At 45.1% G+C, this 18224-nt stretch overlaps 1 protein-coding gene across 1 annotated transcript in view; it reads left to right on the forward strand.

Annotated features, from left to right (window-relative positions):
- The window catches only part of LOC119164028 (uncharacterized), a 95348-nt gene extending 78101 nt beyond the window's left edge, over positions 1 to 17247 (forward strand). Inside the window, exons 4-5 of the mRNA XM_075888781.1 lie at positions 14213 to 14363; positions 16937 to 17247. Coding sequence (XP_075744896.1) covers positions 14213 to 14363; positions 16937 to 17174 — 389 coding nt within the window. The 3' untranslated portion in view covers positions 17175 to 17247. The remainder of the gene's footprint in view (positions 1 to 14212; positions 14364 to 16936) is intronic.
- Positions 17248 to 18224: the final 977 nt, after the last annotated feature.

An 18224-nucleotide genomic window follows, 5' to 3' on the forward strand; every position in this document is an offset into this window, starting at 1 on the left:
TCCCACCACGGCGTACCGAGTTTCGAGGAAGCCGCGCGCCGGGTACCGCTCCTCGATGCCCTGGCCCAAGCGTATCATGTTGGGGATCACATTCTTGTTGCACAGCTTGCGCTCCACCACGAAGACGACGTCGGCCGTGGGAGCAGCCAAATTCTGGTCCGTCACGGTCGCGATGTCACCAGCCAGCATCTCCGCACCGTCGCGCTTCGTGCAACGCACGCATATCCGGGGCATGTCCGGGGAAATTCCGAACTCGCGGCATTCTTCTCTGTAGGCGGCGGCGCTGAAGCACACATGACTCTCCATGTCGTCGCTGTAAATGGCGGCGTTCATGTCGTTGAGGCACATCTTCATGTCTGGTTTCGGGTCGATCATCCTAAAGCAACTGCTTAGCAGGGACTCTTCCTTTTCGAAGTACTTGGAACAAAGTGCCTTCGCCTTCGGCTGGGTTACCGCTGACTGGGCGAGATTGCTTTAGTTCCGGCTTCTTCCCAGGCCTACTTCCCATTCGCTGGCGAGTGCCGTGCTGTCTTGGACAATCTTCCTGTCAGGTTTCATGACTCATCAGGTCCCGTATGTCCTCGTAGTCCTGAGTTCCCAGAAGACCACCCGTTTTGCCGAAGTAGACTCCGGTGACCTTCGTCATGCACTGGTCATGACGAATGCATATTGGAATCAACTTCCATTAATAGCTGTGAACTGTGACACCGTAGAATCCTTTATTGAAAAGATTAAAACTATAAGTTTTGAACAATAGACCCAAATGTACGAATAGTGATTTATTGTGAGCAGTTTCTTTCCCTTTGACTGGTTTGTCCTTTTAGCATGATTCTGAACGTTGCATTATGACACTGTTGTTTTGGCTACTTGGAATTCAGTAGTTTTTTTTCTTTTCTTGGATTGTGTCGGTGCCTTTCTGTACGTGACATCATTGTTTGTATATCCTATGTACCACTCCTGCTTGGACCGAGAAGGTCTGCAGTATACTTAAATAAAATAAAAATAAATAAATAAAGTCGTACTTCACGTTGCAGCTGATCTTCAGGCCGTTGTCGTTCTCGACGGTGATCACGTGACCAGCGCGATTGATGGTGGTGCCTCTCTACTGGACTGGAAGCGCGATCTTGTTGCCTGCCTTGAGGACCTTGTAGACAGTGCTGATGTCGAAGCGGTGGCCGTCGGTGATCACGGTGATTGACTTCTTAGTGACGTGCTGTCTATCGCGAGCGTAGTTGATGACCACCGCAAAGCTGTCATTGAGGAAGTCTTTGGCAAGCAGGTAACTGCACTCGCCAGCAAACTCGAAGTGGAAGCCATCGAAGGTTTGGTAATGCTGAGAACCCGCCACCAAGGCGCATGCTTTAAAAGGCGGCACCCAAGCCTGTGGGTCAGTGGCGAGGCTGCACTGGTAGAAGGCGTACCAGAACGAGTTGGTTCTTAGGTCGTAGAAGCGGTCCTTGGCAGCCACCAGGTGGTCGAACTCGAGGTAGCTGCTAACGTCGAAGGGCTGAGCCAGGCTTTCCTTCTGAGCCGGCAGCCGCAGCTCGGCAAGAATGAGGCCGCGTTTCGGTGCGAACTCGTATCGCAGCTTCGAACGCAGGTTGGAGTACTCGCGAATGGCGTTCGTGAAGCCTTCGACGATGCTGTCCTGGATTTGCTTGGCCCCCATGTCAATGACGGTGACCGCCACGTCATGTAAACCCAGCCAGTCACTGACTTCACGGATCTGCGAAGAATATGTATGGCGATACTTATATTGAGCTACTAAATTGTATAAAAATTCTTGGAGTTACATTTTCGAACAATATTCTTTGGAACGAACACATTTACAGTGTGCTGGGTCAGTTATCTCGCGTAGTAGATATGGTGTACAGTGGCAAAGCTGTCCTACCATACAAGGTAAAACTCTTACTTTATAAATCACTTTTCAAGTCACATCTTACCTATTGTTTCTTGGTATGGGGGACTACAACTTACACGTACTTGCAAAAATTGTATGTGATGCATAAGAAGTATATAAGAATCATGTTTATCCTGTCGTATGACGCTCACACAAGCGAATTGTTTCAAAAGGCTGGAATACTACTCGTACATCTTTTCTGGAATTTCAAGTTAGCATTGGTGACCAGGCGTGAATCGAAAGAAAGTCGACATTTTTTGTACGACTTCTCATAACTGCAGCCAAATAATACATTTTTTGAAACACGAAATATTGAAACATAAAAAATGTCGAGAACAAATTACTCTACAGATAAGTTATCCTACATAGTTCCTACGTTACTTAATAAATATGTGAAAACTGACATAGATTTCATACAATGTACACAGACTCAATTGCGCGATATACACATGTATAGTTTTGAGATTTGTTTGCAGTTGTATTGTCATCATGGGTGCTATATTTATTTTTTGAATTTGGACTAGATTTTTTATATATTTGTAGTTATTTTTTATTGCTTCTTATTTATGTATTTCTGTTCTTGTTGTTGTTGAGTTCACATTGGTGACTGTTTGTCACTGCTGTCGTGCTAAAAGGTGGCTGTGGGCCTTTGTCAAGCTGCCTCTTTCGTAGAGCCGCTTTTACCTGCAGCTGTCATTCATCAAATGTATTGATGAGAAATAAAACATTATTATTATTATTATTATTATTATTATTATTATTATTATTATTATTATTATTATTATTATTATTATTATTATTATTTAAAGGTTCCCAATTATTGTGAGCTCGTCAAAACAAACTGTGGGTCCAATGCAGAGAATTTTCAGCTATTTAGGCCCGACGTAACTCGCAAGCACACGCCAGCATCGCGTGACGTAGAACTCCCGGCAAGCCCTCCGAAGTACGTCCTTCAGCGCGTAAATGCGTTAAATGTGGACACCCAAACATTGCCATAGCGCGAAGGAAATTAGCCCTATAATTAACATTTCTACAATTCGATGGGGTACATTCCGTGAGCTACAACATTAACAAGAAATAACAGACAATCAAGCCAAGCTACGTATGCATATAAGAAATGTTATTTGCAGAAGTTGCGATATAAAAGTGGAGAAATTAAAGTGGCCGGAAAGATAACTTGCCGTCAATGAGGACCAAGACAGCAAACTTCGATTGACGTGTCCGATGCTCTACAGATGAGGGTGGGGAGGGTAAACAACAAGAGGGAAGGCAGGGAGGTTAACCAGGCACATGCCCGGTTTGCTACCCTACGCTGGGGGAATAGGAAGGGGGCATAAATATGAGAGAGAGAGAGAGAGGAAAGAGAAGAGATGAAATTAAGCTACAACAGATGAGCGTCCACTTTATCAAGCATATTTGTCGCTTAAACCAGGGAGTGTTCATCAGCGCTGCTCGGGGCCATGACGGCGAGTGTGGCTCGCTCTTTTTGTGCCTGCTGGCGTCATGCATCACGTGATACATTTACGAACTGGCGGCTGACCGATGATCTCTTTGGCCAATGGTTTGGAATACTGATCGGACTAGAGCAGAGAACCACTAATGTCTTTTAACGCCATCCTGCAGTTATGCGTCGCCATTTCTTATCTGTTCTATTGATATTACCTGTTTTTCACCATCCTACACGTAGCACTCACGTTCAATGATTAAGGTAGATTACAGATTGCGCAGAACTTCGGCATTTATATTTTTAAAGTGCTGTTTGTTTAACAAGTATTTGTGTATGTCTCGTAGAGTGATAAAATTATTACACTATCTAAACCATGACGTAACTTAACATGCTGGTTTTAAAAATTACCGCGCACTAGGAGCAACCAACACTCAAGCTCGTGCTTCGCGTTACGCAACAACGCATATTTGCCCAACCCACTGTACGAGCGTGTTTGGCATGAGGCCACTGGACGCGTCAGTTTTTCTGGGGTCACAGTGGCCGTATAACTAACTGCTATTCCGTGTTCCTTGTTCTATTTTGGCACCCATTGGCGCTCCCTGATTGGTCGTTCAACCTGTCAGTCAAGTGACGAGTCGAAATCCCAAATTGTGGTGATGTCAAAATTGCAAGTGCACTAATTATGCAAAAATAAACACTCTCTGATTGGTCGTTCAACCTTTCAATGAAATGACGATTCGGAAGCCCAAATTGAGGTGACGTCAAAATGACAAGTATGCGCTTATTATAGGAAAATAAACGAAATCGATTCCGCGCTGCGGCGGAACAGCCAGCGAGTGGGCCCGCCGCAAACAGAATAGGAAAAATGGCCGTAACGGCTGAGCCAGCGACCTTCGCTGTAACGTTTGGCTACATGAACGTGGCCGACAAAAAGCACGGGAGGATTGTTGAGGTCGCATTTGACATCACTTTCGCCTGAGTAAAGCAACGGTGTTGTGATTGCGCGACGAAGTCGCCAATGGACTCGCGGGCTTGCACTCTCGGTGGACCGGCAAAGGTGTGCGCGCCCCGCGTTTTTTCGCCACCGGATCCTTGCAGTCGTCGCTGGGAGGCGAGGAGACCACATCGGTGATGCAGCCCGCGGTCAGCATCTGTGTGCGACGTGTCGCTCGAGCGATTGTCAACGCCGGGACCCGCAACAAGTGGGTCCAATTCCAGAGACCGGTACAGGAGAAGGCAGCCGCGAAGGAGGAATTTCTTCGGTTTGGACCCCTACCCGGCGTGATCGGATGCGTTGACGGCAGCTTCGTTGCATCGAGAAGTGAGCAGAAGGCGTTTTTCTGGCACCGCGAAGGTTATTTTGCCCTCAATTAGCGTCATGTTCGTAAGTATACTTACGCTATAGCGGTGTTCCCATTTTCTCGTGCGCATTTTTTTTTTTGTCGCAGTGAAACGTGGCTCATATTGCTCTTGGTTTTCCCAGATTTGCGTCGCGTACATGCCGATCCTCACCGTGGAGCTGCTGCAACCGGGATTGGACGACGACAGCCACATCTGTGTGGGTCCGCGAATCTGACTGGCGAGTACCTTCTCAGTGACAAGTAAATGTATCCTCTTCCTTTTACGTTTGACAACAGTTTTTCGTACATCGAAAGATTTCCTCGCAGTATTGATAAAACTTCAGCACACTGACAAGTAGCATTATACTGCATGCTACTGGGGCACAATCTCTCAGCTGTGGCTTCACTGCTGCAGTATTGTTAAGGGATGCACTATGCCATGACAACTTCCTCGTAGTAGCCATGTTTTTCACAATGCGGGGTCAATGTCAGGCTAGTAAGGTACCACGGATTCAGTTGTTTGTATCATAGGGTCAACGAGCCTCAAGAGATCACGGTCATTTTAGCAGTATCTACAACACAATTCATATTTCTGCAGGTGACGATGGCTACCCCATCAAGCCTTGGCTTGTGGTCCTGGTGAATGGTCGTCCTCACATGGATAGTGCAGAAGTCAAGTACAACTACGCACATGCTTCATTGCGTTCCATAGTGGAGCAATGTATCGGACTACTGTAAACCATTTTCACTTCATTCAGTGGCATCGTACCCCCACTACTCACCGGAACGTTCTTCCAGTATTGTTGCTGCATGCGCTGTCTTGCACAACCTTTGTTTTGAAGGTGACATAGGCTTTGACCGTCTCAGCGATGACAGTGGTGACGAGAACAGTGAGCATGACAGCTCTCTCGATGATGACCTCCAACATCGATTTAGACAGAGAAAAGTCAGCGCACTAAGTGAACGTGCGTGGGCAAGCTGTCCGTAACTGTGTTATCAACTTGTTTGGCACGACAAGGCAGCAACGCCTGCAGTATTTAAGGAGAGTTTGCAGGCGACTGCACCACCTGCAGGAGCAACCGCAGTGTTAAAATATTTGTGCTGCATTGCAATAGCTTCACCATCCATGGTTCTTTAACATCTACCTAATATAAGGTAAACCGATGTTCCTGCATTTCCCCCTCAGGTGCTCTCGTAAACACTGCTGTCTACAGTAATGGGACAGACATCCACAAGTCTTGTAGTAAGACATCTTATGCGATCAGCTGCCCTGGTGTTTCCAGAAACTCAGCAAGTAATTATGAAGCAGCAACAGAGTCTGGCCCACTCACTGGCAAGGAGTCATTTTGGTAAAGCTTTTTGTAATTAAAATTATTGCATGGGTTCTATGACCTGAAATGACAATATGATTACGAGGCACACTTCACTTCAGGTCTTGGGAAAAATCGAACACCTCAGGTTTTTTAATGTGCATGTAAATGCTACGCAGGCCTCTCGAATTCCACCTTCACCGAAGTAAACCTCAGAAACTTTGATCATGCCCGTGTGATCCGGGTCTACAGTCAAGCACTGTAGCCAAAGTACACCAGTATCATTTCGTCGCTGCTACCATCCTGCAGTTGCCGATAATAGTTACCGTCGTCTGCATCATGCCTGCGCACTGTCTTCTCGCTTCCTGTCTAAGCAACGCACACCAACTACACTCAGTGACCTTCTGTGGCACATCCACCACACTCTTCCTTTGGAATGGGCAACCCATACTGAAACAGATAGTCTAGCTTTTCAAGTACATTTGGCTCATTTGTAAATGCTAAAGTAAGGTGAAATAATAAGTACGCAGTCTTTTTCAAGTTGGAACTTTGTAAAAAATATTTTATTCATGCTCATGCCAATGCTAAGATGGCATACACTTTTTGTAAATAAATGCACGTTGTGAAACCACGGTGTCATGTTTTCAAAACAAATATTTATAACGTTGCACACATTACAAGAAACATCATGCTGAATGAAACACTACGTCAAATGAGTAAAACAGGGAAAAACGAGCCCTTAGGTATATGCCAGGCTTGTCTCATGAAATGAAGCCACGTGAGATCTGTTGTATGCATAATTTCAGAAGGCTGACGAGCACACGTAAAAGTAATTTGGGAAGATACCCTCGCATGACTGTGAAAAGGTTAACAATTGAACGCTGTCATGCACCACACTTGTCGTATTGAGAAGCTCACTTGTAAGTAAAACAACACCAAAGAAACAAAAGTTAAAAGTGAAAAATGATGATGCCCATGGTCGCTACTGTGGCGGGGACAGCAAAGGCTGAGAAGTTCCAGGCACGATAGCCAGGGTAGCCGAACACAAGCCCCTCACTTCATCGACAAGCTCCAGATGATGTAGACAAATCTCGTGATGTATTGCAAACCCTGTAATGCAGAAATATACAGGAAACATAAGTTATGCTCCACCTGTCCGAGTTGGACGGGCAGCAAAACGTGGCTTTTGTGATTGATTTGGAAAAGAAAGTTGATTATCGAGATGGGAAAACCCAACCTTTTTTGCCCATTTATAACACAGCCGAACCACAAGAAGTCAAACAGATTGGCTTCACTTGGCTTCTTCCAAACCTTGGCACGAGCACCTCAATGTAGCATTGTTAAGTATGACCCTGCACTTCAGCCTCATGTACAAAGTAAAAGGATTGCAGAACTTTGTAGGTGTACAGCATGAATCCATAAGCATGTTGTTAATCAATTTCTTAGTAGCAGCAGTAAACACAGTAAAATTGTAGGGAGTGCGTAACCTGTATCGTTCAGATGTTGCACCAATTTCAGCACATCAATGATGTTTTTTTTGTTTTTCCTATTGAAAAGTATGCTCCAGCTTTCAATGGTTGTCATTATTTCGCTTATTAGGCCATTTCACTCAGCAGTCATCAAGAGAAGCCATAATTTCCTAATGGTAGTCCAGTAACAATGTAAGAGTGTTGTGCCTAGCTAATTCAGAGACACAACACAATAGTAACAGTGTATGAAATGCAGGCTGCAATGTGCGACATGCATTGCGATGACCACTGTAACTTTGATTTTTTGGTTCAGTGATCCCGACCATTTTTATGCCAAAAATATTGTCCCTTTCCCTACACTTTGAATGTATATGTGAAAAGCTGGGGCTTTGACAATGTTCTACTCCGTATGGTAACAGTGGTCATTCTTTGTTATCTGTCTTTACCGTGCATTAGTTTGCTGTCTGTCTAAAAATTATCTTTTCATGCCAATAATGCAAGCCAAATAAATAATAAAGTGATTTCTGAGGTACGCTAAGTCGGCACATCATACTTGTCTCTTGAATTGACCTCCTGGATAACCAAAATGTACCCAGAAAATGTCCCCAGTCGTCGCTATTGCATTCTTCTCGCAGATTTATATGCCACAGAACATGAAATGCGGCTCGCAGAGACGATCAGCTGTTTTTCGCACACAGCGGCCATTATGTGACTTGGATTGGATGCCAGAACGACTAACATGTGATTTCCACTCTCAAAACACAAAAGTTTATCATTTACTTTTAGCAATATAATTCATTCATGTGAGCGCTAGAAACCTATGAATCAAATTTCCTTTAATTTACTTGGGATGGCTTTTTTATTGCTTGCTCGCGAATAAAATGAATACAATACACGACCCCGTCACCGCTCTAAGCCACAAAGTCGCTAAGGTCCTTAAATTTTCCTCTTCAAAATACCCAAAAAATACTATAGATTTTTGCACTCGCATAAAAAATAACTTGAGTATACGGCTCCTTTGCAACGTTTTGCCAGAAAGTCACTAAAGCCCTTAAAATTTTCTTCTCATAGTACCCAGAAAATACTCGAGATTTCTCTAGATTTCTATGTAAACTAGGCCAACTGCCGCACTTGTATTGGTTACACACTATGGGTGTAACGAGCGCTTTTCATTGGCCAAATTCGAAAAACGTAGGAGCTTTCGGCATGGGCGGCGCCTCGTGCGTGACTAACAGGGAAAACGGAATATGGAATAGAAGTACGTTATACGGCCACAGGACTGCTACAGGAGGAATTCCGACTAACGAAAAATACCATGCCCTCGAGATTGTTTACCAGCGCGCGCTGGACCCAGTTTTGTGATTCCCTGTTACGATTTCAGTTTCTGCAATCTGGTACCTCAAAAAATAGCAAGAAAGATAGAAACAAACAAACTATTCAATTAAAACCAGTTCAGCACAATAATATTTGATATAGGGACCCAACGTCAAGATTGCGAAGCGATGACGATGCCGCGCTGCGGCCCTAATGGCAAGCTCTCGGGAAACTGGGGATAGGCGCAGCAGAGGGTGTGGTCGATTCAGACTGTTTCATAATGGAGGAAAAAATATATTGAAAAGAGACCGTTAGGTCACACCTTGTGAAGCCGGAAGGAGGGAAGAGTAGAGGACTTCATATCCCCAATGTTACGGTGGCTGGCGCATGCGCGAGGCGAGCAGATTTCAAACGCGTCGGGCGGTATCGCCGCCGCCATTTGAGCTGGGAAAGCGGAACATTTACCGCGATAGCCTTGAAGAGCTCGTGTCGCAGAAAACCCACCGCCGGCGTTGGCCCCGTCGGTTGTGAGCGAAAAATCATCTGTGCGTCTGTGACTGAAAAATCAAGTTACAGAGATAGCCATGGGAGGCCGCTACTTGTCCACGCGTGTGCGCGTAATCACACCGAAAAGCCGCGCATTTGAAGCAGAAAAAAAGTGCTCAAGGTCACGAGGCGCGGTAGTTTCTTTGCCCTGCTACCCCTCCCTGCTTAGCTTCCAGCGCTTTCGTTAGGACGAGAGATGAGGTAATGCAATTGCAGCATGCGACAAACCTTTGTAATTCCACTCGCATTGGACAGATTCTTAAAATTTTTTCGGCGTTGAATTCATGAGGCAATAAGCTCTTCTAGTGAATTTATTCCATGGTTACTTGCAAAACTGTTTCAGGGCCCTTTAAACGCATTTTGTTCGACAGGTGTCACGACAAAAACTAGCCCATTCGGCGATAATAGCGTGCGCTGGTTTAATTTACTGTGTGCGTGTTTGTGTGCGTGCGTGTGCATGTAACAAAGCATATGAATAAGTATGCACTTAGCGGTTGAAGGGTGCACCAGGGGCCGGATTTCGATATCGCGTTCAACTTTGAATTGCGAGCCTATGGGTCACCCAATTTCATTTTTTGCTGATTATGAGCCAACATGCCGCGGTACTCGCTTGTGGAGTGCCTGTTTGCCATTCGCCGCATCATTACGGCTGTTGTTGTGAATATACAGTAAACTTGAAGCTTTGCACTTCATGTTCGATCCGCTGAATGCAAGAGAGCAACGGCATGAATCAGCTGGTTAATCGCCACGAGGCTGTTTTCTTCTGCAAATACGCTAAGTGCTTCTATTATTTACATAGTATAGCTATTTGGCCCGATGAAGCACCTCCGAGTCGTTCTTGCCATTTTTGTCACGACGCGTACACACGAGTATCGTTCACACAGCGCGGGTCGGCCTATACCGCAATCATACCGAAAAAAAAAAACTTCTCTAAAGATGAAGTTACCACGCGCAAAACGTCAACTGGAAGCAATAATCCAAAAAATAAATCATGTCACTGTGTCAGGCACGTCTAATTCTCGACTCTTCAAGCTCCAGTGAGAACTGTGGGCCACGAGCTGCTTTCCGATAGTTGTGACTGTCGTACATGAGACTTACCACTGCCTCACGCATTAAGAGCCGTAGATGCTCCCGTTCTCGTCTAAGAATTCTAGGCTTCCTTCGCTGAGACACGCAACAGCACAGTGGCGAAGGAAAACAACGAAGCTGCGGCGCCAACCATTTACGGAGAAGTGGTCGTGAGCTTCGAAAATGACCGTTTTCAACCTCAAGGGATGTAAACTAAACTCGCAACTGTGAAGGCCGACGCTCACTGTAGGCTTTTAACTCATTGCCTCATCTTTGAAGGGCAACAGCTGCATAACAATGCACATTCAGAACTCCAGTTGGTTATCAACAACGCGGTCATACGAGTGGTGACGCCGACTACACGAGACGCCGGCGGGCCCATTTCTTTTAACAGCCACGCTGCAAAAACAAGTGACTTCCGTCACACTTTTCACTCTGCAGCTCGCATTGCGAGGGCCTCGGCGCCGTGCTCTCTCAAGGGCTGCCGAAAAAATTGGTATATCCCACGTATAGTGCGAATCGATGATATGCAAAGCACGAATGAAGAAGGTTATATTGCCACAATAAACAGCAACACGTTACTAGGTGCGCATAAATTATGCCGTATACCCGACTTCCAAGTCATAGTCATCAATTTGCGCCTGACATTTGTGCTTGTCGTCTATTCACGTCACGTGATACCAAACTTGGTTTATGTGAAGCTAGCGAAACGGCCGTGAGCGCATCATAAGCGTAGTATGCAGTCATGTTCTTACATTATACGCATATCATAATTATCATGCTTGCAACGGTCATGTACATTTGTCATCCACCCACGTCACTCAACGCAAATTTGGTATATGTGATGTTAGTGAAATGGCCTCGAGCACACTATTGAGCGTAGCATGTAGACATGTTTAATTTACGTGACACGGAAGACATGATTATCATGTTTGCACTAGTCACATACCTTTGTCATCTATTCACGTCACGTAAAACAAAATTTGCCGTATGTGAAGCCAAGCGAAACGACAACGAGCACATTATGAGTGTGGCTTGTAGTCATATTCTTACAGGACACGCGTGTCATGATTTCCACTGAGGGCCTTTCACTTATGCTCACCATGCTGTAATGTCATACCATACCAGTTTTGCGATACGTCATGCGAACGAAACCACAGCAGGAGCAGCAATACCATTAACATGGTATTCCGTTCATGGCATGAATGTCATGATTTTCGTGTTATGACTAGTCACTTTTGCTCCTCATACAGCCATGTTATGCCATACCAAGTTTGGTATAGATCCATCCCATTATTCAAACGGCCAGTAGAGCTAAATCTCGTGGATAGATAGATAGATAGATAGATAGATAGATAGATAGATAGATAGATAGATAGATAGATAGATAGATAGATAGATAGATAGATAGATAGATAGATAGATAGATAGATAGATAGATAGATAGATAGATAGATAGACAGACAGACAGACAGACAGACAGACAGACAGACAGACAGACAGACAGACAGACAGACAGATAGATAGACAGATAGATAGATAGATAGATAGATAGATAGATAGATAGATAGATAGATAGATAGATAGATAGATAGATAGATAGATAGATAGATAGATAGATAGATAGACAGACAGACAGACAGACAGACAGACAGACAGACAGACAGACAGACAGACAGACAGATAGATAGATAGATAGATAGATAGATAGATAGATAGATAGATAGATAGATAGATAGATAGATAGATAGATAGATAGATAGATAGATAGATAGATAGATAGATAGATAGATAGATAGATAGATAGATAGATAGATAGATAGATAGATAGATACAGTCAAACTCGCCGAAGTACGCTAAGACGTGCTTGACATATAATAAGCGGCTTACTCTTCACCTAATCACTACTACCACCACCGCCTTAGATTTCTTTCTTTCGTGCTGTTCCAGCGAGAGCGGCGACACACGTGCGCATGAGTTTTTCGGTCGGTGCGGGTGACTTCAGCGCTGTGCTGTGATCTTGGCATGCTGCACCGAGAGGATTGCTTTGCGAGGCTGCATTTTTGCTATGGTAAAAGCACGGCTGCTCGATGAAAAAGCGCGCGCTTTTTCATCCAGCACATATCCAGCGGCCGTGGTAGAAGCAACCCCACGAAAGCAGGAGCGAGGTCCGAAGTATTGCTGCAGTTTACTAGAATGGGGCAGTGTGCTCACTGAGGGGTGGATAACGACATACTTCATGTCGTCGCCGACAGGCGGCGCAGCTCGCAGTAGACTTTACGCCACTTGAAGTTTTCCGGCGACTTGAAAGGCGTGGCTATTGCGCGATGCTGTTTTGTGCGTAAGAAAAGTCGAAATTACGGCATGTGTGCAACTTTTCTGTGTGCTGTGAAATTAATTACTACCATTGGGACGGAATTACGGAGGGTGGGTGATGTTTTACGCAGCTATTGCATGGATAAATGCTGCTCCACAGAGCCATTGCAGTAACAGGGGTGTAGTTGAAAGCATTCAAGCTTTTTTTTGTTTAATTGCTAATTGATACGATGTTCAATGCTATTTTGCCAGTGTAGTGATAATAGCTACTTGATTCTCGCCATTCGAGCCCTTCTGTGCAAATACAAACAACGCCTCACTTTGCTTTTTTTTCTTTTCGCATATAATTATAACTAGCATATTTAATGCTTTTTTTTTGCGAATCATTTATGAACGGAATCAATTGGCTTTGTAATAAACGTATTCGCATCGAAATCTTAAACTTTTTAACTACAGACGTAGATCACACAAGGTTTTCAAAGCCGGTTGAGGTGCAGGCAAATGTGGTACGAACAGATGTTATGAAAAATGTCTATGCATGGTTATAATCACTACGTAACAAGTAATATACAGTGCACGTATTTTTACTACACCGCAGAATTGAATTGCACCGGTTCTTCAGCAGTGTGAATAAAACAAGACACAAAGAAATTCTCGACTGCATCACGTGCTGACAAATTCATTATATTTGCCCAATACTGTATGTATGCGCAAATGATTCCTATATTGTAGCGATACTGCAGTACACTTACACAGGCTTGTAAAACCAACTTATTTATTATGGCAAACTTGTGCCCTCAAGTTATGGCAACTGTAGAGAACTGCGAGTCCGTCGAAGTCCAACGAAATTCCCTGAACACCCCTTTTTTTCTCTTCACCAGAAGGCCCGAGTGCATGGCGCATGCGAGCTGCGTCTGGACAGGTGCTCGTGCCACCACGGTTTCTCTACGGCACGGTGAAGGGTGCTTTATTTTAATGCACCCAAAATGTTGCGGCATTGCCCCCCTTCTATACGCATCGTCCTGATGTGCAAGATAATGAAAGGATGCTTGCATGACGTCCTTCGTGTTCCGATCACCTTTCATAGTAGGGCTTCATGCGGACGGCGTGCACCACCTCTGTGACATTGCAATGTCGTGGCACATACATATGCACAGGTGACGGCAATAAAAGATCAGTTGTTAGTTAGCGCTCTTTGCCTCTCCATCTTTCTTTCCCCGTGTTGTTGCGCTGCCCTTTTCAAAATGAATACTGTAACGGCCGCTCTTCAACAGTTTTCACCTCTTTTAAATCCAATTTTTCACTGAACCTTGTTTGTAATTGGACCCTCTCCATCCACAGCATTCTTATCTGACCGTGTTTTCTGGAGAAATAAGTGGCCAAGAAGGTATTCTTCATGTAGAAAGCGTAGTGATGGCGCAAAAGAAACCATTCTCCTGTCTTCGATCTCGAAGTGGTTGAGAGGCCATATAAATAGTGCTGTGTTGTGCCCTCTGGTGCAGACTACCTGCGGCTGGCACCGTGTTTCAAGAGTCTCTTCGTGGAAGGCGGCAAGTGCTCGCAGAAGTACAAGAGCATGATCCAGTGGTCGAAAGCGTCCACAGACATCACAGAAGCCGCGAACGTCGAGGAAGGTCTGCGAAGGACTTGCTGGTAAGTGCAATGGCTGCACAGAAATACTTTCTTTGTCTCACCAAAGGGATATACTGTTCGTTTCCTTGCATTGATTACCCATTACATTATATTTTTTTAAGATCAATAACTTCAGGTGCTCAAAAGAACAGGCCACCCTCCCTTCTTCGCGTTGAAGCTACCGAGTATACAGCTGGTACAAGTTCGTAACGATTGTTTTACAGCGAAGCAGTTAAGCAGTTTCTCGGTGATATTTTCGCATAGCGGTGGATAACTGCGTTAATGGTCTCAATTGAATACAATAACACAACGTGTGTAAGAGTTGGCTTTGAATGATTGATGAATATAAATGAAAAAGTGTCTTGTACTTTCCTCCTTCTAAGTAAATAAACGACTAATGTGCGCGTTTTTCGATATTCCTACATTAGCAGGAGGAACCATTCGAGGCCGAAAAGCACCCCTTCGTATCTAACGAACGTGGACATCCATATCCACTAGGTGCATTTAGACCAGGCACAGACCAGGCAGCAACGTTGCTCAAATAAACTCATTTTCAAAGTGGCGCTTAGGAGGTGGTCCGCGTGGTGGTCGCGAGAACAAGTGGCGCTGCAGTCAAATCTTGCTTCCACGGCAGGGTTCCTGACCCGCGGCTGGCACATGTTGGGATCAACGCCGGGGACGTGCCAGTGGTTACCGCGAACGGAGCGTTTTGTTCACACGTCACGTCTGAGACTCTTTATGGCACTGTATAATTTCTTGCACGAAAACGCATTCGCCATCTATGAAGCGTATACAGAGGAGGAGCAGAGTTATCTGCAGTACGATAGGCCGAATTCTTTTGCACTGGTTTCCATGAGCGGCAACGAAGTGACTACACCACTTCAAGTACCGATAAATTTATTATTAATAAAATAAATATTTTATTTTTGTCCTGTAGCCTTTTTGTGAACATGGTTACACAGTATCAGTAGCCAAGTTAAAGCTTCGATAAGCAGCTTAAGGAGCACACAGCCCCCCGTCTCTCGCCCTGTGGGGACGCGCTAGCAGACCCACAATCGTAAAAAAAAAATCTTTTTTCTAGCCTTGCACTTTATCCGAAAGGCCATATTGTCGCACTTTATCATATTGTGCTTTCTGAGAACGTTTTTGTTGCGATAGCATTTATATGTACACTCTCGGCTGAACTTTGCTGTTGGTGTCGCCGTCACTCACCGTATATGTTTACGTTGTTATATATAGGAAAATGATAGAAAGTAAAATAGTCCAAAACAAACTCCGGTGCACTGAATTGAAAGTTCGACCACTGAATCGTGAGTGCGAGGCTTTGACCTCTGGGCCATGAAGGAGCACCTCCTTCAACGTTCAAACTGCAAGCTATTTATAACTACCACTTACCGCTGCCGATGCCATCTTGGGGGAATTGTAGCGTTTTGAGCCCTACCAGCGACATCGCGCAATGAGCGCGCGTTGCCAGATCGTCATGATGCTTCGGCGCGCGCTCTCATCTCCCACGCCTACTTTGCCCCGCGGAGAGGAGGGGTGGACGCTCACGCGCGAGCCCTTATCTCGCGGTGCAGAGGATCGTGCGCCTTGGGCTCTGACCGAAACGATTCTGTTCTAGTTACCAGGCGCACAAAGGTCACTGCACTCGCTGCACATCCTCCGTTTGTGGAAATAGCACGCTTTTTAGGCACAGCGAAGTAACAACTGAGTCGCTTATTCGCTTTCATCTGTACACACGAGATCGTTTCATGCGTCATTTGTGCGTGAAAAATGCGGGGCACGCTTCGATGTCCTTGCCAATCTTCGCGTGACCTTCCAGTTTGTTGATATAGCGTTCGTTACTTAACATTTATGGCAAAGCTGTGACTATTTTTCTTTTGTGTGTGAATAGTATAAAACATGAGTACCGGTCGTTTTTAGAGTTTTTTTTGCATCCCAGTAAGTCAACTTTCTTGAGGCTTTCACAGACATTTTGGGTCGTTTTTCGTCTAAGATGAGTATGGTTAATTTGGTAGTGGTCATCGTCATTCAACTACGCTGAAAATACTGATTGTGCTAGAATGTCTGGTACTTTGAGGTTTAACGCAATTCAAATAGCTGAAATATGGGCTGAACATCAATTCTTAGACAACCATCCAGGCCAATGCATATAGGCGACCTTGTGCGTATCACATAAGCAGTGCACAAATGGGACGGGAAAATGTCGATCTGAAGCATGATAAATGTTTAAGTTTAATACTTGTAACACGAAGAAAGCCACCTCTAACAGCGCGGCGGGCTGCCACATACAGTACGCCACCGTAGTAGACGATGCGCCGAGAGAAGCGCAAAATTACAGTGCCTACGCAAAATTAGTGGCAGCCCGTGCACAAGATAAAAACACAAGATTAGACTGCAGAGTCGGCAGTTCTCGCGACCGCCGCTCGGTACATCCTCCTCTGCTGGCGGAGATACGGAGCTTTGACACTGAGTTTATTACAATAACGTTGTAGCAGAGCTCCTGCATAAAATGGCGTCAGTTTTCTGATCCGGTAACGGCGGTGAGAGCCCGCACTGAATTGTTGTTGACCACTTCTCTCCTCGTGACGCAGCACATTCAACGAGTACGTGCACTGCTACTACGTGCACATGCCGGAGCTGTGCGGCGAGGAAGGGCGGGACTTCTTCCGCACCTACACGGAGAAGATGTCGGGGCCACTGATTCACGAGCACTGCGCCTCCTACACGTTCGACTCGACCTGCAGCTGTCAAGCGATGGCAGCGCCGTGCTGGTGGGCCGCCGCCGCAGCAGCGTACCTGCTGTTCATCGCGGCTGCCGTGCTTGTTTGACCATTGTGCGCACAAGGTTTCTTCTTCAAAGGAGCAAAGAAGCGGCGATCCGAAATCGTACCCAGTCCAGATTGTAGTGTTTCGGTGTGCCATGAAATGCTCAGTGCGAAAGAACTGAGTAAGTGAAGGGAGGTTCCGGTTTGTTAGTTAATGACCTGGATAGCCCGTTTCGTCGGTGCGCGAGTGTGCATTTCGTGAACTACCTAACCGCTGCACCTGTAAAGATTCAGTCTTGACATTCACAGGCTATAGCGTATGTCGGCCAATATTGGTGAAATATAGTTTACATTGGCGAAACTATTGTTTGCTGAAACTATAGTTTACGACACGTTTCGGTATCAAGAGCAAATACATGCCCCATGTTTGCGACCTTTTCCCAGCGTTGGTGCACGGTGTCGGCGGACCGATTTCAGGCAGCGCCACTACAAATATGACAAACCACCGATCATCGTGAAAGAGTGTTTTTAATTTCTAAATTTCACCCAGCGGACCAGCTAAGCACCTAAGACTGTTATATGCACACACACACACACACACACCACACACACACACGCATATATATATATATATATATATATATATACACGAAGGAAATTTTTTAGGGCCTCTCAGTTTTCCATAACCTAAGAACCACTGGCAAATCATTAAGACAAGGAAGGTACACAGAGCGTTAATTGTACCGTTTTAGGTGTATTGTAAAAATTGTGATACAGACGTGAAGAAAGCAAAGTCGACGAAAAGACAACATGCCGTCGGCAGGCACTGAAGCTACGATCTTTTACTAACTTATGAAGCAAGTGTTCAACACAGCACTGAAAAACAATATGCGACCTTTGATGTTTGTATTGTGCTTATGCCCAGGTCACACTTTCGTGCACTTCTGGCGTCACAAGGGAACACCTTATGGCATCTGCCGCTTTACAGAGATGGCCGAGTGTGTTCGCCAAGCACACTTCTCTGCGACGAAGTCTTGGTAACATTTTATTATTGCGCACTGCTTAAAAGAAGAACACTTGAAAGGGAAGACAGACACAAGCACGATCTTTCAAC

This window comes from Rhipicephalus microplus, chromosome 3, assembly GCF_043290135.1.
Source record: "Rhipicephalus microplus isolate Deutch F79 chromosome 3, USDA_Rmic, whole genome shotgun sequence".
Taxonomy (NCBI): Eukaryota; Metazoa; Arthropoda; class Arachnida; order Ixodida; family Ixodidae; genus Rhipicephalus; species Rhipicephalus microplus.